The 23,623-nt window shown below is 43.8% G+C and overlaps 1 protein-coding gene across 2 annotated transcripts; it reads right to left on the minus strand.

Moving 5' to 3' along the window:
• Nucleotides 1-1,486: 1,486 nt before the first annotated feature.
• On the minus strand, nucleotides 1,487-22,262 carry AIF1 (allograft inflammatory factor 1). Of its 2 annotated transcripts, XM_060761077.2 has the most exons (6): nucleotides 22,090-22,262; nucleotides 17,707-17,768; nucleotides 10,763-10,829; nucleotides 8,823-8,864; nucleotides 8,194-8,356; nucleotides 1,487-2,207 (listed from the first exon to the last, which is right to left on the minus strand). In XM_060761077.2, the coding sequence occupies exons 1-6, from the start codon at nucleotides 22,100-22,102 to the stop codon at nucleotides 2,120-2,122; spliced, it is 435 nt and encodes a 144-aa protein (XP_060617060.1). In that variant the 5' UTR covers nucleotides 22,103-22,262; the 3' UTR covers nucleotides 1,487-2,119. The 2 variants fall into 2 exon arrangements, with proteins under 2 accessions (XP_060617060.1, XP_067319414.1); XM_067463313.1 differs by lacking the exon at nucleotides 22,090-22,262 and having other exon boundaries at nucleotides 17,707-17,870.
• Between the last annotated feature and the right edge of the window lie 1,361 nt (nucleotides 22,263-23,623).

Below are 23,623 nucleotides of genomic sequence, written 5' to 3' on the forward strand. Positions count from 1 at the left end.
TCAGACCACTGTCAGAAAGCGAAATTGGTTGAAAGGTGGAACCCTCGGTTTTTTGGGGGGGTTTTTGCTTGTAAATGAAAGATTAAACACTAGATGGCACCAAGTTGAGAGAGAGGGAAAAAACAGGGTGTCACAATTACAGTAGCAGGGTTGAAAGAGCAGATTAGAGGTTGAAAGTGTGGAACATGGGAAGGAATAGTCAACACGAGTCAACAGTGTAATGCAGCAGCTTAAAAAAGCCCATATGATTCTGGGCTGCATCAATAGGAATATAACATCAAGATCAAGGGAAGTCATAACTCCACTCGTAGAATCATAGAGTTGGAAGAGACCTCATGGGCCATCCAGTCCAACCCCCTGCCAAGAAGCAAGAAAACTGCATTCAAAGCACCCCCAACAGATGACCATCCAGCCTCTGTTTAAAAGCCTCCATAGAAGGAGCCTCCACCAATCTTCGGGGTAGAGAGTTCCACTGTTGAACAGCTCTCACAGTCAGGAAGTTCTTCCTAATGTTCGGGTGGCTTCAAACTCCTTTCCTGTAGTTTGAAGTCATTGCTCCGTGTTCTAGTCTCCAGGGCAGCAGAAAATAAGTTTGCTCCCTTCTCCCTATGACTTTCACTCACATATTTATACATGGCTATCATGTCTCCTTTCAGTCTTTGCTTCTACAGGCTAAACATGCCCAGTTCTTTAAACCGCTCCTCATAGGACTTGTTGTTCAGATCCTTCTTTGTTCTTCAGACCTTCTTTGGACACATTCCACCTTGTCAATATCTCTCTTCAATTGTGGTGCCCAGAATTGGACACAATATTCCAACTGTGGTCTAACCAAGGCAGAATAGAGAGGCAGCATGACTTCCCTGGATCTAGAGACTAGACTCTTATTGATGCAGACCAAAATCCCATTGGCCTTTTTAGCTGCAGCATCATATTGTTGGCTCATGTTCACCTTCCTGTCCACAAGGACTCCAAGATCTTTTTCTTAGCTACTTCTGTCAAGTCATGCGTTCCCCATTCCGTATATTTGCTTTTCATTTTTTTCTGCCTAAGTGGAGTATCTTGCATTTGTCCCCACTGAACTTCATTTTGTTGGTTTTGGCCAGATCTCACCCACCCGGAATAACACTGTGACCAGTTCTGGATATTGCAATTTCATATCGCCATCTAAACTGCTTTATAAAATCCAGATTATCTGATTTGAACTGTATTATATATTTATTTATTATTCAAACTCATATGCTGCTACTCCCCTGGGGCTCGGAGCGGCTTACAAGAACAGGCTAAAATCTAACACAATTTAAAAACAATTTAAAAACAACAATATCAAAGATCAAAGGCCTACATATGGCAGTGTAGACCCATAATCCAGTTCAAAATAGATAATGTGGGTTATCCGATTTGATAATCTGGATTATATGGCAGTGTAGAAAGGGGCTCAGTGTTTCTGAACTCTATAGGATTCACTTCTGATAAGAAGTTGAGTAGGTAACCACATATGCTGGACTTTTTATTTGTGTTGCGAATTCGGTCTGACCATCTAGTGCAAGATGGGCAACTGTTGGGGGTTTCCGGAGTTGGAGTCCATTATCGTATTGCCCTGCGTAGAAAAGGGGGCATGGAAGACAATTGCACTACTATTTGAAGCTCTGTTTTAGGTTTTTCGGACCCCCCCCCCCCTTTTTTTTAACAATAGGAAACTTCCATCTCATTTACTGATATGAAAATACAGACTTGGTCAAAATGTTTTGGGGGTGTATTGTAAAGCATGCAAAATTACTTTCCAGGTCATAGCAAAAAAAGAGAAAAAGATTGGATCAGGGGGGCTATGGCAGCCCATTTCCCCAGTTCCAATTTTTGGTCTGGAATAAACTCAGCCTAGTTTTTAAAATGGAGAAAGAAGGAAAAATGTAGAACCACAAGTAGGAAGAACACCTCCCGTCCCCGCCAAACACACACGCTGAGGCATAATTCTCCCATATGTTTGAGATCATCTTAAGAATGAACTCCTTTCTTGAGATTTCTTTTTAAAAATAGAAAAAAGTTTATCTATGTTTTGGTTGTTCTAGTAGCCACCTGAATGCAGGAGTAAATCATATGAATTGTGTGGGTGGGAAGGTCTTTAAGGAAGATCTGCTATTAGTTTCTTTGGTGGGGGTCCTGCTGGCTTCTCAGCCTTCTCTTTGGCTTTTTCCTCATACATCAGGATTCTGTAGAGAAAAAAAAAAGAAGACATAGATTCACAACTTGTGCAAATTACGGCTGTATAACTGCCCTTCCACACAGCCATATAACCCAGAATATCAAGGCAGATAATCCACAATATCTGCTTTGAACTGGGTTACTTGAGTCCACACTGCCATATAATCCAGTTCAATGTGGATTTTATACAGCTGTGTGGAAGGGGCCTAAATTGAGACACTGAGTATGTATTTCCTCATCATTAATTTATTTCACTTCTGTGCCACATTTCTTCTGGAGAAAGAGCAAAGGCAGAATCAACATTATTATTGCTATTACAATGATCTATATTATTGCTATTACAATTATTTATTTGATGCCTCCTCCTCTGTGCCCCATCTACACTGCCATATAAAATCCAGGATATCTGCTTTGAACTGGATTATATGGCAGTGTAGATTCATATAATCTAGTTCAGTGTTTCTCAACCTGGGGGTCGGGACCCCTGGAGGGGTCGCGAAGGGGTGTCAGAGGGGTCGCCAAAGACCATCAGAAAACACAGTATTTTCTGTTGGTCATGGGGGTCTCTGTGTGGGATGTTTGGCCCAATTCTATCATTGTTGGGGTTCAGAACACTCCTTGATTGTAGGTGAACTATCAATCCCAGCAAGTACAACTCCCAAATCTCAAGGTCTATTTTCCCAAAACCCCACGAGTGTTCACATTTGACCATATTGAGTATTCATGCCAAGTTTGGTCCAGATCCATCATTGTTGGAGTCTAGAGTGCTCTCTGGATATAGGCGAACTTCAACTTCCAAACTCAAGGTCAATGCCCACCAAAGCCTTCCAGTATTTTCTGTTGGTCATGGGAGTTCTGTGTGCCAACTTAGGTTCAAATTCATTGTTGGTGGGGTTCAGAATGCTCTTTGTTTACAGGTTAACTATAAATCCCAGCAACTACAACTCCCAGATGGCAAAATCAATCTCCCCGCCAACCCCACCAGTATTCAAATTTGGGCATGCTGGGTATTTGTGCCAAATTTGCTGCAGTGAATGAAAATACATCCTGCAGATCATTATTTACATGGCGATTCATAATGTTAGGGTTATGGTTGGGGGTCACCACAACATGAGGAACTGTATTAAGGGGTCGCAGCATTAGGAAGGTTGAGAACCACTGATCTAGTTCAAAGCAGACAATGTGGATTATCTGCTTTGATATATGCAGAGGCGGCCCTAGGTAATTTTCAATGGTAAGCAAACAGTATTTTGGCGCCCCCCCCCCCCCAAAACCAATCACTATCTATCTATCTATCTATCTATCTATCTATCTATGGGGGCATGGACAAATTTTGGCCCTCCAGGTATTTAGGACTTCCTACTGGCTGTTTGGAATTGTGGGAATTGAAGTCCAAAACACATGGAGGGCTGAAGTTGGCCCATGCCAGCCATACATACACACACACACACACTAGCCATCCCCTGCCATGCGTTGCTGTGATCCAGTCTAGTGATCTTGAAAAGAAAGTAATAAGAAAGTTGGTTTCTAATATATGTAATTTCTTAATGCTTGTGGGTAAATAGTATTTCTTGTTGTTTCTTTGTCAGTGTTGATGTAGTTCCAACACAAAATACTGAAGGGATTTGGGGAAAATAGACTCTGATACTGGAGGGGTTTTGGGGGAGCATGTACAATAATTTAGATTTGCAGTACCTTCAGTCACTTCCGTTCATGAAGAAACCTCCTTGCCGCCCTGAGAGGGGTGATGGCACAGCTGCCTGGAGAGGCACTTGCAATGCTGCCCCTCTTCACACAGGAGAAGAGGCCCTGTGCTCCATCGGCTCCTGGGTATGCGCTTTGCATTCTCTTCTCCCACACGCTTTGCAACTCCGGGAGAGGGACACGCGCCGGCATTACCAGGCGCACGGAAAAAGAGCCCTCATGCAGGGAGCATGCTCTCCCTCCATCCTTCCCTCACAAGTGCGCACGTTGTCCTCCTCTCCTCCTCCTCCTTGCAGGCCAAGGGAGACAACAACGCCAGTGTGCATCCTTCTCCCAGCGTTAGGAAGTGCATGGAGAAGGAGGGAGATGCAGGGCGCACATTTCCTAATGCCGAGAGAGGGATGCGCAGCGGCATTGCCGGGCACGAGGAAAAAGAGGCCTCGTGCATGCCTCTTTTGTGTTTCATCTTGGGTGCTATCTTTGAAATGTGTCATTGTGTATGTAAACAGCTATCCCATGATCCCAAACATTTTATTTATTTATTTACAGTATTTGTATACCGCTTTTCTCACCCTCAGGAGGACTCAAAGTGATTTACACACTTCTAGTTCAAAGCACTTTGGATCAGGGATACTCAACCTGTATTACATTACAAACTGCTAGACCGGCTGTTAGGTATTGTGGGAGTTGAAGTCCGAAACACCTGGAGGGCTGAAGTTTGCTCTTGCATGTGTTTGACCCAGAAGCAGATGAAGAGCCCTCCTTCCATCCAACTGCCACTGCTTTGGCCTTAGAGAAACAGGTGGCATGTGAAGCCATGGAGCCCTTCCAGACAGGCCCTATGCCGCATTATCACAGGGTGTTTACGCCCTACACCACTGGAAAAATTGCACTGTCTACCCGGTATTGCGCCACCTGACATCCGCCGGGAAGTGGCGGCCAATAGTGAAAGGACCAAGGCAGAGACATCTCCAGCTCATCCCCTGTTTGGGTATCAGCCAGCACGTCAACGACTTAAATCTAGAAATAGTTTTCTAAGATCTACAGAGACACTCGCTGGAACACCTCAGCAAGCGAGAGTCCAAAAGTGGCAGGCTCAAACCCAGCACCTCAGCCCATGGCTGATACCAGATGAGAGACTCCCCCCGGGAACACAGAGGACTGGGCGACTTGGAAGGCGCTGAACAGACTGCGCTCTGGCACCACGAGATGCAGAGCCAACCTTCAGAAATGGGGCCGCAAAGTGGAATCCTCGACGTGCGAGTGTGGAGAAGAGCAAACCACTGACCACCTGCTGCAATGAACCCTGAGCCCTGCCACATGCACAATGGAGGACCTTCTTGCGGCAACACCAGAAGCACTCCAAGTGGCCAGATACTGATCAAAGGACATTTAATCAACTACCATACTCACAAATTTTGTAATCTGCTTGTTTTGCTTTGTTCTGTTAGAAATGTAACATAATTTGACTGGTTGTTCTGACAAATAAATAAATCCCAGGTTTTCAGCTTTAAACTGGATCATATGAGTCCACTCTGCCAGATAATCCAGGATAAACAGAAAACCTGCAATCACATCCTGGGATATAGGGCCTGTCTGGACAGGCCCTTCATCCCTTCCCACACTGGCATCCCTTTGCCTTTGTGTCATGTTTTAATTAAATTATACACCTAAGGGCAGGGGAGCATTTTGTTGTTGCTTTACTCGTACAGTGACAGTGTTACACAGTTGGTGTTCTGCAACCACTGCTTCAACCATCCATGGTTTGAAAACATTTTTTTAAAAAAATCCCAAAGCAGTCTTTGATTTTGCCACTTTGTACTGTGGAAATATAAATATAGAGCTCCATAGTGTCTCGTCCAACAGCAGTTGGGATTGAGCCCTGGAACTGATGGAAGGATAAGGGGAAGGACAAGGGTTAGCAACCCAAAAGACACTGCTGCAAAATGTAATTGCTAAAATATCAAAGTCAAAATATTATCCAAACTATTCGGCCAGCAATGGAAAGGAATCACACAGGATCATATTTTTGCAGTCCATTAAGTGTGTTGATGACAAATCAGATAAAGGAATACTGGGGAAATTAATATAAAGCAGTGTGTATAAAGGGACATTGCATTTGGTAATCTAATGCAGGCTTTAAAAGGTTTTAAAGATCAAGTCAGGGTCTGCCGCAGTTTTTAGTTTTGGATATGTTTTTTATGGATTTTAACTGAATTTTTAAAATACCAATGATATTTAATTCCATTTTAATGTTTGCATATTTGTGGATTTTAAACTGTACTGAAATGTTTTTAATCTAAGCCAACTTGAGTCTTCGTGGGGAGAGAAAAAGCAGGGTATAAATAAACATAATAATGTGTTGTGGAAGGCTTTCATGGCCAGAATCACTGAGTTGCTGTGAGTTTTCTGGGCTGTATGGCCATGTTCCAGAAGCATTCTCTCCTGACATTTTCCCCACATCTATGGCAGGCAACCTCAGAGGAACAAAATCTGGCTACCAGTACCCTCTAAAATAACCCTCTAAAATCAGAATAATAAATAAAGAGCAACACTAAAAAAGGGGGGGGGGGAATTCCTGACATGAAACAATCAGGGCCAGTTAACCGCTCCCAACAAAGGATTCCTGGGCAGCAACTAGCTCGGCTTCGAAGCTGCAAGGCCATTAAATGCTCATCAAGATGACCAATTGCAACATTCACACTTACCTCAAGCAGACATGAGTTCTTTTTCCCACCCTGGACATTCCACAGATATACAAACCCCACTTGCCTAGTTACAAACAGACCTCACAGCCTCTTGAGGATGCCTGCCATAGATGTGGGTGAAACATCAGGTGAGAATGCTTCACCAAGCACCAAAGAGCATTCTGAACTCCACCAATAATAGAACTGAACCAAACTTGGCATACAGGACTTCCATGACTAACAGAAAATACTGGAGAGGGGGTTGGGAAAAATAGACCCTGACATTGGGAATTGCAGTTTACCAAGGACCAAAGAACATTCTGAGGCTGGATGGCCATTTGTCAGGGGTGATTTGAATGCAATATTCCTGCTTCTTGGCAGGGGGTTGGACTGGATGGCCCATGAGGTCTCTTCCAACTCTTTGATTCTATGATTCTATGATTCTGAGCTCCACCAACAATAGAATTGAACCAAACTTGGCATATAGGACTTCCATTACCAAATACTAGAGGGGTTTGGGGGAGGCATGTACAAAAGATGACATTTGCAGTACCTTTTGACGAGGCCTCCTTGCTGCCCTGAGAGGGGTCCAGGCTCAGCTGCAGGGAAGGAAAGGGAAAGAGAAAGAGCCTGGCTGGCTGCCTCCCTCCTGGCAGCACGTGGAGGGAGGGCTTCCCTCTCGCCTAGTGGGCGGGGCCTGCGCTTCTCCATTAGAAGGCTGTGCCTCCCGCCCTCAATCCTCTCTCTCTCTCTCTCTCTCTCCCAGGACCCTCCGTGCTTCTCTCTTTCTCCTGCACATGTGGCGAGGCCTCCAGGCTCCTTGCGGCTGCCTTCCCTTCCTGGCTGGAGGGCCCAAGAAGAGCGAGTGGGAGAAGAGGCCTTGGGAGCATGCACGCAGGAAGGGAGGGAAGGCAGCCGCATGGCGCCAGGAGGCCTCGGCACATGTGTAGGAGAGTCAAGCACGGAGGGCGGGGGTGGGGGGAGGCACAGCCTGCTGCTAATGGAGAAACGCAGGCCCTGCCCATTAGGTGAGAGGGAAGCCCTCCAGGTGCAAGGAGGCCTGCAGCTAGGCTCTTTCTCTCCTCTCTTGCCTTCCCTTCCCTGCCTCTCTCTCTTACACGCTGTTGAGGGCGCATGGGGCCTGCAGGAGGAGGCGTGGCCTAAGGAGACTCCGGTGCCCGGCTAGCAGAACAGCGCCCCCTGGCAAAAAAAGTATTCCGCGACCGCTTACTTCGCGTAATGGACGGGCCGCCCCTGGATATATGGCAGTATAGAAGTGGCCTGAGTCCAATTCTGCTTTACATAGGTTATGTTCAATGCACAAGTGAAACAGGTAGGGTCATAAAATGCCCTGCATCCATCAGTCAGAAAACTTGTGCCAATATCTACACTGCCATATAAAACCCAGATTATTTGCTTTGTACTGGATTATATGGAAGTGTAGAAGTGGCCCCAGAAGAACTCAACGTACCCACTACCCACCATTGCACTGTAAACTACTAAAGACAAATAAACCACTACACACACACACAATATTAGGAGAACAAGATAAGGATGAAGCTGGGAATCTGTGGGGGTGGGTAGAGAGAAAAACAATACTTACATTTTAAAGATAGCTGATTGCTTTCCAAGCATCATTCGAACAAAGTTTCCATAGGAGATGGTTTCACTCATACCTCCAGTCACCTCAGTGATCATCTTTTTGAGTTCCAAGTGGGTCTTGGCTGCTCCCATCTTTTCCAACATGCGTTTCAAGGCCATGATATCTTGACAGACAAGGTAAAACCATGCAGAAAATTAGCAAGGACTGAAAGTATTGAGCCAGAAGACCCAGGCTCAGGTTTCTGCTGAGCCATTAATCTCACTAAGTGATCTTGGGCCCATTTCTACACTGCCATAGAAAATCCAGATTATCTGCTTTGAATGGGATTATATGGCAGTCTAGACTCATATAATCTAGTTCAAACCAGATAGTGGATTATCTGATTTGATAATCTGGATTATATGGCAGTGTAGAAGGTGCTTCAGGCCCCATCTACACTGCCATATAAGACAATAGAGAGCAAGACTGAGGGTCCTTCCACACAGTCATATAACACAGAATATGAAGGTAGATAATCCACAATATCTGCTTTGAACTGTATTATCTGAGTCCACACTTCCATATAATCCAGTTCAATTTGGATTTTTTAGAATCGTGTGGAAGGAGCCTGAGTATGAAACAAAACGTACCTATATCGCCTTGTGCATTGAGGTCAAATTCCATGTATTTCTCTGCAAAACAGAACAGATGAAGATAAAAAACACAAATATTGCCTTACTAGATCACACATACATTCTCATAAAGGGATAGGGAACCTTTGGTGGCTCTCCAGTTTTTTTGGATTTTGGCTTCCATCAGCCCCATCCAGACACTGGGTTTACCTAATGAATCAATTAACAGTGTGCACACCATATTGGAGTAATATTAAGATTTGGAGATTATGAAAGGGGAGAAAAAAAGCTCTAAGGATGTCTTTGCCTCCACCCCAAATGTAGCTTCGTAATCATTTTGTGGCATGAAATGCTGAGTGAATGCAATGGCATGACAGTTGTGCTGGAGAGGGAAGTGCAATGAAGTGGGTGAGAAAAGGAAGAAAAACATTGATATTAAACAAAAATGTAGAAAGAATCATCACATTATCTGAACACGTTCCAACTGCAATGTTATTTTAACATTTTTCCAGAGATGGGCGGAAAGTAGTCTATGGAATGGCTGAATGTGGCTAAAGACTCAGCACCACTTTATTTATATACATTGAACTGAGCTGTTGTAGGTTTTGCCAGGCTATATGGCCATGTTCTAGAAGCATTTTCTCCTGACGTTTCACCTGCATCTATGGCAAGCATCCTCAGAGGTAGTGAGGATGCTTGCCATAGATGCAGGCGAAATGTCAGGAGAAAATACCTCTAGAACATGGCCATAAAGCCCGGAAAAACCTACAACAACCCAGTGATTCCGGCCATGAAAGCCTTCGACAATACATACATTGAACTCTTTGCATTCTCCTCCCTTCATCCTTCATCATTACTGCTCAAGTAGGGAGCTTTGAGATGGTTGAACAGAAGCTATCCAAAGCTCTAGGTGCTCTTACTACCTATTACAGGGAAAACCAGCTGATTCCAAATCCATCTAAAACACAGACATGTGCTTTTCATCTTAAGAACAGACAAGCATCCCGAGCTCTGAGGATTACCTGGGAAGGAATCCCACTGGAGCATTGCAGCGCACCCAAATACCTGGGAGTCACTCTGGACCATGCTCTGGCCTACAAGAAGCACTGCCTGAATATCAAGCAAAAGGTGGGTGCTAGAAACAATATCATACGAAAGCTGACTGGCACTACCTGCGGATCACAACCAGACAGTGTGAAGACATCTGCCCTTGCACTATGCTACTCTGCTGCTGAGTATGCATGCCCAGTGTGGAACACCACGCTAAAACAGTAGATGTGGCTCTTAATGAGACATGCCGCATTATCACGGGGTGTCTGCGCCCTACACCACTGGAGACACAACACTGTTTAGCTGGTATTGCACCACCTGACATCTGCCGGGAAGTAGCAGCCAGTTGTGAAAGGACCAAGGCAGTGACATCTCCAGCTCATCCCTTGTTTGGGTATCAGCCAGCACGTCAACGACTTAAATCAAGAAATAGTTTTCTAAGATCTACAGGAACACCTCAGCAAGCGAGAGTCCAAAAGTGGCAGGCTCAAACCCAGAACCTCAATCAATGGCTGATACCAAATGAGAGACTCCCCGCTGGGCACACAGAAGACTGGGCAACTTAGAAGGCGCTGAACAGACTGCACTCTGGCACCACGAGATGCAGAGCCTATCTTAAGAAATGGGGCCACAAAGTGGAATCCACGACATGCGAGTGTGGAGAAGAGCAAACCACAGACCACCTGCTGCAATGCAACATGAGCCCTGTTACATGCACAATGGAGGACATTCTTGTGGCAACACCAGAGGCACTCCAAGTGGCCAAATACTGTTCAAAGGACATTTAATCAACTACCAAGCTTGCAAACTTCGTGTTTTGTCTGTCTGTTTTGTTAAAAATGTAATACAAATGTCTGGTTGCTCCTGACATGATAAATAAATAAATATCCTTCATCATGGCAACTTACTCTTAAATATTTCTAATTTTTCCGCTAGCTCTTCAACGGTGCTATATTTGGGATCATCCAGGAATTCCTATAGAAGGAAAACAAAGGCTGATTATATACAGTGTCTCTGTTGGAGCAAGTTGTGGAGCTGGGCTACCAAACCATGGACTCCAGCTGTGTTTTCTGCTGTCCAACTCCTTCATAAATGGCAAATACATTTTAATTAGTAATATAGGTTCAGTATCCCTTATATTAAATGCTTGGAACCAGAAGTGTTTTAGATTTGTGATTTTTTTTTAAAATTGCATATACATAATGAGATATCTTGGAAATGGAACCCAGGTCTAACTGAAAAATTGATTTATGTTTTGTATATACCTTACATACACCATGATGGTAATTTTAGAACTTTTTAATAATTTTGGCCAGGAAGCAAGTTCTGTGTATGCTGAATTAATGAAAAACAGAGGTGTCTCTACCTTTTGGATTTTGGAGCATTGTGGCTTTTTTTTTATAAGGGGTACTCAGCCTATAAGAAATTGACTGTTGTAAAATTGCAGCAGAAATAATCATCTAATGGCATTACAGGAATCATCAGGCTATGCTCCACTAGCTGCCTTTTAGCTTCCAAGCACAATTAAAAGTGCTGGCTCTGGCCCATTTTACCTGTCCAAACGTGTCCCTTCCTATGAACCATCAAGGACTTTAAGATCATCTGGGGAGGCCTTGCTCTCAGTCCTACCACCATCGCAGTCGTGTTTGGTGGGGACGAGAAACAGGACCTTCTCCGTGGTGGCCCCTCAGCTGTGGAATTCCCTCCCTCCCTGCCCCCTCCCTCCTGACTTGTCGCAAGACACCTAAGACTTGTCTGTGGGAGCAAGCGTTCGCAAAATGGATGGTACTTACTGGCTTAGATGAGATTGGATGGACCACATTTTTTGGACTGACTTGGAGCACGTTTTAAACTAGGCAAACTGTTTTTAAATGTATATTTATTATCATTTTATGTAATTGTGTATTTTATTGGCGTTTTTATATTGTTGGAAGCCGCCCTGAGTCCCTCTTCAGAGGTCGAGAATAGGACGGGATACAAATGTTCTAAATAAATAAATAGGCCCCCTTCAAAACTGCCATAGAATCCAGATTATCAAATCAGATAGCCCACATTATTTGCTTTGAACTGGATTATATGAGTCTACATTGCCATATAATCTAGTTCAAAGCAAACAATCTGGATGTTATATGACAGTGTAGAAGGAACCTCAGTCTTCCTGAGTATGAAAAAGTAGCAGATTGAAATCCTGGCAATAAATGAATAAATTTATTTTATTTTATTTATTTACAGTATTTATATTCACACTAATTTGATTAATAATAAATTCCTGGATGCAATTGCAGGTTGAAATCCTTGGGATATTATGAAAACATACATGCACTTTTCTAATATGGAATTGTTCCTACCAACATCACTGCCCAAATGGGCTTCTTTATGATCTGCTGGAAAATCTTTGAGCTTCCAAACACGCTCCTTATATCACTCATCCCACATGTTTTGTTCACTCACCTCTGAGGGAGGGTTGGCATCATATTTTAAATGATACCAAAATGGATATGAGATCATCTTTCTCCCAAATCCACATCTTATACAATAGATTCACATATTATGAAACCTGATGTTTAATGACACATCAGTGCCCATCCTCTCACAAGCCTAAAAGCATTTGGTACTAGGGATGGCAAGATTTTTTTTAAATGTCCATAATGTTCAAACATGCAGATTACAGTCAACCTTCCACATTTGTGGATTTGACTCTCTTGGATTTGATTTAAAATGTAGAAACATCTAGGCTTTCCAGTTCTACTCTGTGGTCTACTGGAAGCTGATCAGAGACTCATGGTAAGGGGCCAGGCTTAGCACAGCAGGTTAAACCGCTGTACTGCAGAAAAATCCTGCCAATCAAAAGGTCAATAGTTTGAGCCTGGGTCAGGGTGAGGACCCGCCATTAGCCCCAACTCACTTGCACCTCATATCAGGTTGAAAGCAGAAATAAGAGTAGATAAATAAGGTTCCACCTTTCAACCAATTTCGCTTTCTGACAGTGGTCTGATCCCTAACCTGCCAGATAAGCGGAAGTTTCCTGTGCTTCAGTTGTTGTTGTGTTCCTTTAATTCATTTCCAATTCTATCCTATGACTTGAACCGTGTGACCCAATTGTTGATCTGGTTTGCAGATGACTAGGACATCTAGAAAAGGCAGTCTTCCTTCATTTTCTTTTTCCATGGTGAACTGGATGTTTGGGTGGATGCTGTTCAGATGGTCCAGGAACCTGTTGAGTTCTTCTTCTCCATGGCTCCAAATAGTGAAAGTGTCGCCCACATATCTGAACCATATCGTGGGTTTTTTTGTTGCTGTTTCCAAACGGGTCACATCGTATACAGAAAACCCATACACACAGATAGATATCTACATAAAAACTCCAACCATCACCCAAGTCAAAAAAGAAGCACCATTAAAGCCTTGGCAGACCGTGCAAAAAGAATCTGCGAACCCCACCTCCTCCAAGATGAATTGAACCACCTCAACTGGGCTCTCCAGGCCAATGGAGACTCCACCTCAGACATCAGAAGAGCTGCAAGACTGAGAACAAGCCACGAGAGTAAAGACAAAGATCCACCCAGAGGAAAAGTGTTCCTGCCATACATCAAGGGAACCACTGACCACATAGGGAAGCTGATGAGGAAACACAAATTACAAACTATCTACAGACCCACCAAGAAAATCCAACAAATGCTACGTTCAGCAAAGGACAAGAGGGATCCTCTCGCTTCTGCAGGAGTCTACCGTATACCATGCAGTTGTGGACAAGTCTACAAAGGGACCACCAAATGCAGCATTGTCCAAACACGAGTCAAGGAACATGAAAGGCACTGCAGACTAATTCAACCAGAGAAGTCAGCCATAGCAGAGCACCTGATGAACCAACCTGGACACAGCATTTTATTTGAGAACACAGAAATGCTGGACCACTCTCATAACCACCATGTCAGACTACACAGAGAAACCATTGAAATCCACAAGCATGTAGACAATTTCAACAGAAAGGAGGAAACCATGAAAATGAACAAAATCTGGCTACCAATATTAAAAAACTCTAAAATTACAACAGCGCAACAACAGAGAGGAAACAAACAAGGACATCTAATCACCTCTCAACAAAAGATTGCCCCAGGCACTGCCAGGCCATCAAATGCTAATCAAGGTGGTCAGTTGAAACATTCACACCTAGCTCCAGCAGACAAGAGTCCTTTGTCCCACCCTGGCCATTCCACAGATATATAAACCCTTTTTCCTAGTTCCAATAGACCTCACTACCTCTGAGGATGTTTGCAATAGATGCAGGCAAAACATCAGGAGAGAATGCCTCTAGAACATGGCCATATAGCCTGAAAAAACCTACAACAACCCAGTAGATAAATAGTTACTGCTTTTAGCGGAGAGGTAATAAAGGCGCCCTTAAGGACATGGATCAGAGGGAAGCTCCTCGGTCTGGAAGGTGGAGTGACAACACCCCCACCCCAGTGGCTGGAGTCAAACACAGCCTCCAAGATGCCGGAAATAAGATGGGAACAACTGCTTTTATCTCTATTTGTGTTGTCTGTCCTTGTTAATTGTATAATTGGCATTGAATGTCTGCTGTATGTGTGTTCTGTAAGCCACCCTGAGTCTCTTTCGGGGTGAAAAGGACAGGGTATGAATAATGTAAATAAATAAATAAATAAATAAATAAATAAATAAATAGAGAACATAGAGATTCATCAAGTGAATACCTCTTGAGGAATCTCTAGATCCTCCAGTATGATCTGGTGGAAAGTGACCACCAAGTCATGCTGGAAAAACTAAATAATCCTAGAGAGATGTTCACTCAGGTTTTTAAAAATAGCATTTTTTATTATTTTCAGACTTTCAATTTTGTGTGGGTGTTCCTCAGCATATATAAGGGCTGAATCTATTTTTCAAAAAATTGAAAACGACAAAAAATAGTTTCTATTGCACTGGGAGAATTATGAATGTGTGGGAATTATTCTGTGTAAAAAAAGGACTCTTTTGGTGTAGAAAATGGCACTGTCTAATTAGAAGATGTTTTCTGCACAGAAAAACCGCTTTTGTGCAGGGAATTAGTTTCTGCTTAAAATGATGAAATAAAGTAGGATCTAACCAATTGGGAAAATCTCAACTTGTCATTTTTGGGGAGAATAGCAATAATAAAAATGAATGTGCTTCCCAAATTGTTATATCTTTAAAAAAATCTCCCCATAATTCGTAAGATGAAAATATTCGGAACCTGGAATAAAGACATTTTAAAGTTCATCTGGAATGGTAAGAAACCTAGAATAAAATTCAGAACATCGACCGACATGAAAAATAGAGGTGGCTTCGGCCTCCCCGACTTAAAAATATACATTGAAGTCTGCACCCTAACATGGGTAAAAAATGGATAGCATTGTGAAAAGAAAAGATATTGACATTAGAAGGTTTTGATCTGAAGGTGGGATGGCACTCATATATTTGGTATGTGAAAATCAAAATTTAAAAAAATCACTAATTATTGTATTAGATCCTCTCTTATCATAATTTGGGACAAATACAAAAGATATTTCTATTCAAAACCCCCAATGTGGCTTTCACTGCTAGAAACCAAGCAAAGATCTGGCTACGGTGGTCCACACTCTTGTTACACCCCATATAGATTACTGCAACACACTCTACGTGGGGCTGCCTTTGAAGACTGTTCGGAAATTACAACTAGTCCAACGGGCGGCAGCCAGATTGTTAACTGGAGCGACATACAGGGAGCATACCACCCCCTTGTTGTGCCTGCTCCACTGGCTGCTGGTCCACTTCCGAGCTCAAATCAAAGTGCTGGTTTTGACCTGTAAAGCCCTATACGATTCTGGCCCAGCTTACTTGTCAGAACGCATCTCCCTCTACGTCCCGCCTCACAGTTTAAGTTCATCCGGGGAGGCCCTGCTTTCACTCCCGCCAGCGTTGCAAATACGTCTGGCAGGGATGAGAGACAGGGCCTTCTCGGCTGTGGCCCCCCGCCTGTGTTACTCGCTTCCCACTGAGTTAAGATCGGCTCCATTCCTCCTGTCATTTCAGAAAAAATTGAAGCCGTGGTTCTGGGACCAGGCTTTTGGACAACAGACATAGATAGCACTTTGGACATGGAATCGGATATGGAATTGACTGGAATGGTAATATGGCTATTAATTCTGCTTTTATTTATCTGTTTATTTATTTAGAGTTTTTATACCCCAGTCTTCTCACCTCCGGGGAGGGACTCAGGCCAGCTAAAACATAAAATTCAATACAATAAGAAAAACATTATAGGTCATCAATATAAAATATATTAAAATACACTTCATACAATTCATACAAATTACAGCAAAAATCAGTTCGTCCAAAAGAATCACAAATTCATCGCCATCCGCCAGAAAGGTCAGCAGTTATTGACTCAGACATCATTCTGTGAAAGCAGTATCCCAAAGCCATGTTTTTACCTGCTTTCTAAACATCAGGAGGGAAGAGGCAGATCTAATCTCCATCAGGAGGGAGTTCGGTGGAGGGGCCACCACCGAAAAGGCCCTGTCCCTCGCAGAGGCGGCCCTAGGTAATTTTCAAAGGTAAGCAAACAGTATTTTGGCACCCCCCCCCCCCCAACCAATCATTGATATATATTTTCTGTTCTTCGTGGGAGTTCTGTGTGCCGTATTTGGTTCAATTCCATCATTGGTGGAGTTCAGAATGCTCTTTGATTGTAGGTGAACTATACATCCCAGTAACTACACTTGCCGCACTTGCTCCCTTGCCTGGCCTGCTTTGGGTCCGGAGGCGTTCCTGAAGACCCCGGCATGTGCACCAAAAGTCACCTCTTCTCCTGACTTTCTCCTCAGCCATTGGGACCGAGAGAGAGAGACAGAGGTGGAGATGCCCACCTTTCCTGAAGGTAGGCGCAAAAACAAAGGAGTGAGCGGAGGTGGGAGATACCTCCAGCTGGAGGGTCTCTCTCTCTCTCTCTCTCTTGGTCCCAATGGCTGAAGAGAAAGTCAGGAGAAGAGGCGACTTTTGGTGCACATGCTGGGGACTTCAGGCACACCTCCAGACCCGAAGCAGACCAGATGCGGCGGCTCCGCCCCTTGGCCCACCTGCGGATTGGGGAGAGGAGAGGAGGCGGGTGGAGCGCTGGGGGATCGCGAAAGGGAGCCGGTCATGGGGAAGGGATCGAACGCGGAGAACGATTGAGCACCGGCTCTGCTCGCGCACCCGGTGCCCAGGTGGAGCAGGAACGAGAGGGGCTAGCCGAGGCTCAAGGGCCCAGCCCCTTTGGGAAGAGGATCGCCTGGCAGCGAGGGAAGAAAGCCAAGGCTCCCCCTGGACTGCTAGGGCTGTTGTGAGCTGAGGGGGCGCTCCTCAAGTGGCAGTCGAGGGGCATTTACAGAGGTGCCTCTGCGCCCCTGGCAAAAAAAAAGTGTTCTGCGACCGCTTACTTCGCGTAATGGACGAGCCGCCCCTGGTCCCTCGTCCCGACCAAACGCAATTGCGAAGGCGATGGGACCGAGAGCAGGGCCCCTCCAGAAGATCTTAACAACCTTGATGGTTCATAGGGGAGAATCAGTTCTCTTTTTACTATTTTAATGAATGTTTTATTTATTGTTTTAATTGTTATTATAGTGCTCTGTTATATGTAGTGGCATTGAATTGCTGCCAAATGTAAGCCATCCTGAGTCCTCCTTCGGGGGTTGAGAAGAAACGGGATATAAAATACTGGAAAAAAATAAAATAAAATGCAGACTATAAGAGCTATTTTGACTTAGGTGAGTTGATGCAATGGACATAATTTTTTTATTCACTTTGGACCTGTCCTCTTGTATAATCGGATCACGTTAACAGCCTGCTGCCTTACCTTATTGAAGGAGTCCAGAACTTCCTCCTGCTGGGCCTTCATTGCCCCGAAGGCCTTTCCTCCTAAGAGGTGAAGCAAAAGGTTAACAGTCATCCTTGCCACTTCCTCTGCCTCTCACCCAAGGATTGCACTCTTTCAGAGGCTCCCAGTTTCCCTTTCCAAATGCAATTTCCTGGCTGAGGCATCTGTGTTGTGTGTGTAAGCTATATTTCTGACTTCTGTCAACGATTTTAGTTTTGGGTCACTGTCTTGCTTGGCTAAGCAAAGAGGAACTCGACTAAATGTCCTGACGCTGGGGTTTTTTTGTACGCCCCAAATAGCAGAGAGGAAATGAAAGAGGGGGCAAGCGACCATTAGAGTAAGAGACTAATGGCTGGGGCAAAAGGGAGAGAGTGAGAAGTGAGGAACTTTGTAAAATTGAAGGTAGTGATGGGAGAGCAATATTGATGATCTCCAATAAGAGGGAATGCACCACCAAAATAGAGGACAAAAGCAAAGTAAGAATGGTACACATTCAAAGCTCCTGCTGGCCCTCCAACCTGTGGGTTTGACTTGTGAGGATATCATTATTTAAGGATTTGATTGATATGTAATCTCTGGGAAACTTTAGATCTTCCCATGCAACTCTGTGTACTTTCAGATTAACCGGGATTGTGGTGCAGCTGGCTGACTGTCAGCTGCATTAAGATCACTCTGACCAAAAGGCCATGAGTTTGAAGCCGGCCCAGGTTGGAGCGAGTTGCCAATCAATTGTGTAGCCTGTTATCGACCTTTGCAACCCAAAAGGCAGTTGCATCTGTCAAGTAGGAAAATTAGGTACCACCTTAAAGTGTGGAAAGGCTAAATTAACTAATTTATGAGGCCATAAAAAAGACTCCAGCAAAGCACTCCAGCAAAAAAGCATGCAGGGAATGCGGAAGTACTTCATCAGTGTTGCAGATGGATGATCAAAGTGACAGCTCCCCTGGTGGCCAGAAAAAGTTAAATAGCCTCTGTGTATGTCTGTATATGTTGTATGTTAAAATTGACATTGAATGTTTGCCATATATGTGTACACTGTAATCCACCCTGAGTCCCCTGCGGGGTGAGAAGGGCGAAATATAAATACTGTAAATAAATAAATAAATAAAATATATAACATTCTATTTATCTGAGGGTTAGTAGGAGCCGCGGTGGCACAATGGGTTAAACCCTTGTGCCAGCTGAACTGCTGACCTGAAGGTCAGCGGTTCAAATTTGCGAGATGGGGTGAGCTCCCGTCTGTCAGCTCCAGCTTCTGCGGGGACATGAGAGAAGCCTCCCGCAGGATGGTAAAATATCAAATATCCAAGTGTTCCTTGGCCAATGTCCTTGTAGACGGCCAGTTCTCTCACACCAAAAGTAACTTGCAGTTTCTCAAGTTGCTCCTGACATAAAAAAATCTGAGGCGTTCCTACTTTTGCAGTGATTCTGCACTCACGTTAAACTTGTAAATGTGGAGGGCCCAATGACAAATGCACACAGATCAAACTTTTTTTTTATAATTGCAACTCTCAGTGATTGGCCTTGCTGTCTGGTAGATTTTCGTTCAAAACAAAACCACAAACACAATGTGTAATACAGATGCAATTTAAGGGAAAGATTGTTTCCCTTGATTGTTTGTCATTCCTTGTGTTATTTTGATGCTATTTTGTTTCTTTGAAATCTGTTTTGTTTTGTTGTATTGTTATTTCTGGGCTTGGCCTCATGTTAGCCGCCCCGAGTCCCCTTTGTTATTGTTATTATTATTGAGACATTATGTAAAAAGATGCAAATTTAGGAACAGATGCATCATGTATAGATGCAAATTTAGGAAGAATCGTTATAATTGAAGTGGGAAAAAATACAGTTCACCATAGTGGGAAATATGCAAATATCATGCATACGTCACACTGGAGAATGAATCCACTTTAAATCAGGTTTCTGCCTCTTGCAGAATTCTGGGGTTTGTAGTTCAGGGAGGAGCCTTTAACAGCTTCACTAAACTACAAACACCAGAATTCTGCAGGAGGCAGAAACGGGATTTTAAGTGGATTCATTCTCTAGTGTGATGAGGTCTCCATAATGAGCCTGCTGTCCAGGTATTAAAGCAGACACTGTTGCACAGCAACTCCTGTCATTCCTCATTCTCGACCAAGCAATGGGAATTGCATTCCGGCAGTATCTTAAAATCACCTGTTTGGTAAATGATTATGAGTAACCTCAAGACCCTTACATTCCCTCATCTCAAGTTTCTTTGCCTTTACATTGGACTTAGGTTGAAAAACATAAAATAGAGGAAGTTGCTCATCGAGGATTGCCCTCTGTTAAGAAGTGGTTTGTCTGGCTGCTCTAATGGGAACACCAGATGACACAGTGCATTATTAAAGACTGGTAGATAACCTTAGCAGTCAGGACTTCAGCAAGACAAACTGGGTGTAAAGTTCCATTCAGACTGCACCGGTACTGTACTAATATTCTAGCTTAACAGCCAGGGAATCCTAGGAGCCATAGCTTTTTGCCATTGACTGCCATCAAGTTGACTTCATGAATGAGAGACCATCAAGTCATCTGTCCTCAATAGCTTTCCCTTATCTGGAAATAGAGCATCCCTTATCTGGAATCTGAAATTCTTCTTGTGGGCTGCTGAGATAGTAACGCTTTTGCTTTCTGATGGTCCAAGGAACCCAAACTTTGTTTCATGCACAAAATTAGTACAAATGTATTGTCAAAGGCTTTCATAACATTAGTGCAAACGTTATGTGTGTAAAAGTACTTTCAGACAGTGTATATAAAGTTTACATGAAACATGAATGAATGACATGTTTATATTTAGGCCCCATTTCCAAAATGGCATAGTTTGTACAGGGAGCCCCCGGTGACCGAGCTGCTAAACCAAAATGTCACAGGTTCGAATCCGGGGAGCAGCATGAGCTTCCGCTGTCAGCCCCAGCTTCTGCCAACCTAGCAGTTCAAAAACATGTAAATGTGAGTAGATCAATAGGTTCCGCTCCGGCGGGAAAGTAACAGTGCTCCATGCAGTCATGCTGACCACATGATTTTGGAGGTGTTTATGGACAACGCTGGCTCTTCGGCTTAGAAGTGGAGATGAGCACCACACCCCAGAGTCGGACACGACTGGACTTAATGTCAGGGGAAAACCTTTACCTATAGTTTGTACATATATGCAAATCTGAATAAATCTGAAATCCAAACCATTTCTGGTCCTTCTCGGTGGTGGCCCCTTGGCTGTGGAATTCTCTTCCGATGGAGATTAGATCTGCCCCTTCCCTAATGACTTTCAGAAAACTAGTGAAATCCTGGCTCTGGGACAGAGCATTCTCAGAATGATTGGCGAGTCAACAATAACCTAATAACTACTGACCACACTGGCGAACTGTGATAAATGTGATTTTATCTTGACGATTTGGCTTTATGTATTTATTCTGTTTGTATTTTAATTATGATGTCGCCGTTAGGCTGAGAATTGCGGTATATAAGCGAAGTAAGTAAGTAAATAATAAATAAATGTTATGATGTTATTAGCTTACTTGTGTATGCATTTATATTGTTAGCTGGCCTGAATCCCTCTGCGGAGGTTGAGAAGACTGGGATATAAAAGTTTTGAATAAATAAATAAATAAATATAATCCAGTTCAAAGCATATCATCTGGATTCAGAAACTGGATTATATGTCATTGTAGGTGGAGCCTGAGGCTGAGAGACTGAGACTTGCCTCATCCAGGAGATTTCATGGTTGAGTGGGATTTCGAACCCTGGCCTCTGGTGATAGCTCACTCTCTTAAAAACTTCAGCAACTGATTTTCAAGGCAAACAGAGAATAACAAACATCAAGCTGGGGTTAAAGGTTCAAAAACATGACAAACTCCGGTGGGAGGTATTAGGTGACAAATTTGTCTAGATGGGTTTTGATATCCTGTCAGCTTCATTTTTCCTAGTTTTTCTCTCTATTTTGCCGTACTGTGCCTAAACCTTAATGTTGATTCATTGATTTAATCGCAAAGTATCTTGTTGCTTGTTGACTTCTGTGAATCATTTCTCAGCCTCTCCCTGTGCTTGTCATAGAGCCGGGAAAAGTTACATTTGTGGGGAATGCAGCTACGAGAAACTTCCCAGCCCATATGAAGGGTTTTGGGACTTGTGCTCCCCAAAAGGAGCAGATCTTGGGTCGCCAGAGTGAAAACTGGAGTAGGGTTGTATCCCTTTAGTGCAGCCAGGTAACAAGTAACTAAGGGGAAATGTCCTTCTTTACACAGACATAATAAATACAAGGCCTCCTCCAGTTTCCACTTTGGTCTTCTTTCTGCCTTCCCATTGTGAGTCCCATTCTTGCCCCATGTGTTAAATTCCCCAGGTGGTAGGTACCTTGTGGATTCATAGCCTTGTCCTTCTGTCTGTTCCTCGGATGGCTCCCCTGCGTCCGAGGCACCCTTGTTGGTTGCTCCGCGTGGCCTGCCTGAAGTTCTCCCTCTCTTCAAATGTTCCTTCCCCCTTACGCACACACACATCTATCTATCTCTGGGTGCATGAGGTTGGCTATTTCCTCTTTTGCTCTGAGCAGGCTGCTTTTCATTGACACCGAGGCTAGAGGGATTTTTTTTGAGAATGTGTCTGAGGAGAGCAATGCATGAGAGCGGAAGTAACAATCTCCCTTTTGAGGGGAGCAAAATGAAAGCTCTGTGCAAAGAAGGGGGCAAAGGGCTGCACGCCTGAAGCCATCATGTGTGCAGCAAACTCAGGTCCTTGATGTCATATAGTCTTCAGATTTTTACCCACATGAGTTGGGGTGCTTTCTATAGCTTTGTAGTGGCTTTTTGTCTTTGCCGTATTTGTGTGCCGCCTTCTCTGTACCCAAGGTGGCTTCCAAATTAATTGCAAATATTCACAGCAGACATCTAAAAACAATTAACAGCAGATATAATGCCACAAACACATTTATAAAACACAAGATTATAAATAATACAATAACTCCATAAACGGCTCTCCTGCCTACATGTCAAAAGGTTTCCCATAAAGACAATGAGTTACTAGATTGGGATGGCATAAATCTTCCATATGGATAGCATGGATATTTGGACATACGCTGCCCTAGAGCCCAAGATGACTATAAACAGAGCCATAGAATCATAGAATGATACAATCAAAGAGTTGGAAGAGACCTCATGGGCCATCCAGTCCAACCCGCTGCCAAGAAGCAGGAATATTGCACCCCTGACAGATGGCCATCCAGCCTCTGTTTAAAAGCTTCCAAAGAAGGAGCCTCCACCACACTCCGGGGCAGAGAGTTCCACTGCTGAACGGCTCTCACAGTCAGGAAGTTCTTCCTCGTGTTCAGATGGAATCTCCTCTCTTGAAGTTTGAAGCCATTGCTCCGCATCCTAGTCTCCAAGGAAGCAGAAAACAAGCTTGCTCCCTCCTCCCTGTGGCTTCCTCTCACATATTTATACATGGCTATCATATCCCCTCTCAGCCTTCTCTTCTTCAGGCTAAACATGCCCAGCTCCTTAAGCCGCTCCTCATAGGGCTTGTTCTCCAGACCTTTTATCATTTTAGTTGCTCTCCTCTGGACACATTCCAGCTTGTCAATATCTCTCTTGAATTGTGGTGCCCAGAATTGGACACAATATTCCAGGTGTGGTCTAACCAAAGTAGAATAGAGGGGTAGCATTGCTTCCCTAGATCTAGATACTATGCTCCTATTGAGTCAGTTGCACTTTATTTTTTTATTTTTTTCTGCCTTTCTCCTGACATAGGGACTTAAGGCTACTAACATATTTTGGCCATATGCCTCATCGAAAAGACAATAATGCTTGGCACTACGAAATAGAAAGATGCAATCAAGGAAACCGCAGCCCCGAACCTGTAGGATGTGAGCAGAGCTATTGTGAATAGATTGACA

This window comes from Anolis sagrei, chromosome 2 (genome assembly GCF_037176765.1).
Source record: "Anolis sagrei isolate rAnoSag1 chromosome 2, rAnoSag1.mat, whole genome shotgun sequence".
Lineage (NCBI taxonomy): Eukaryota > Metazoa > Chordata > Lepidosauria > Squamata > Dactyloidae > Anolis > Anolis sagrei.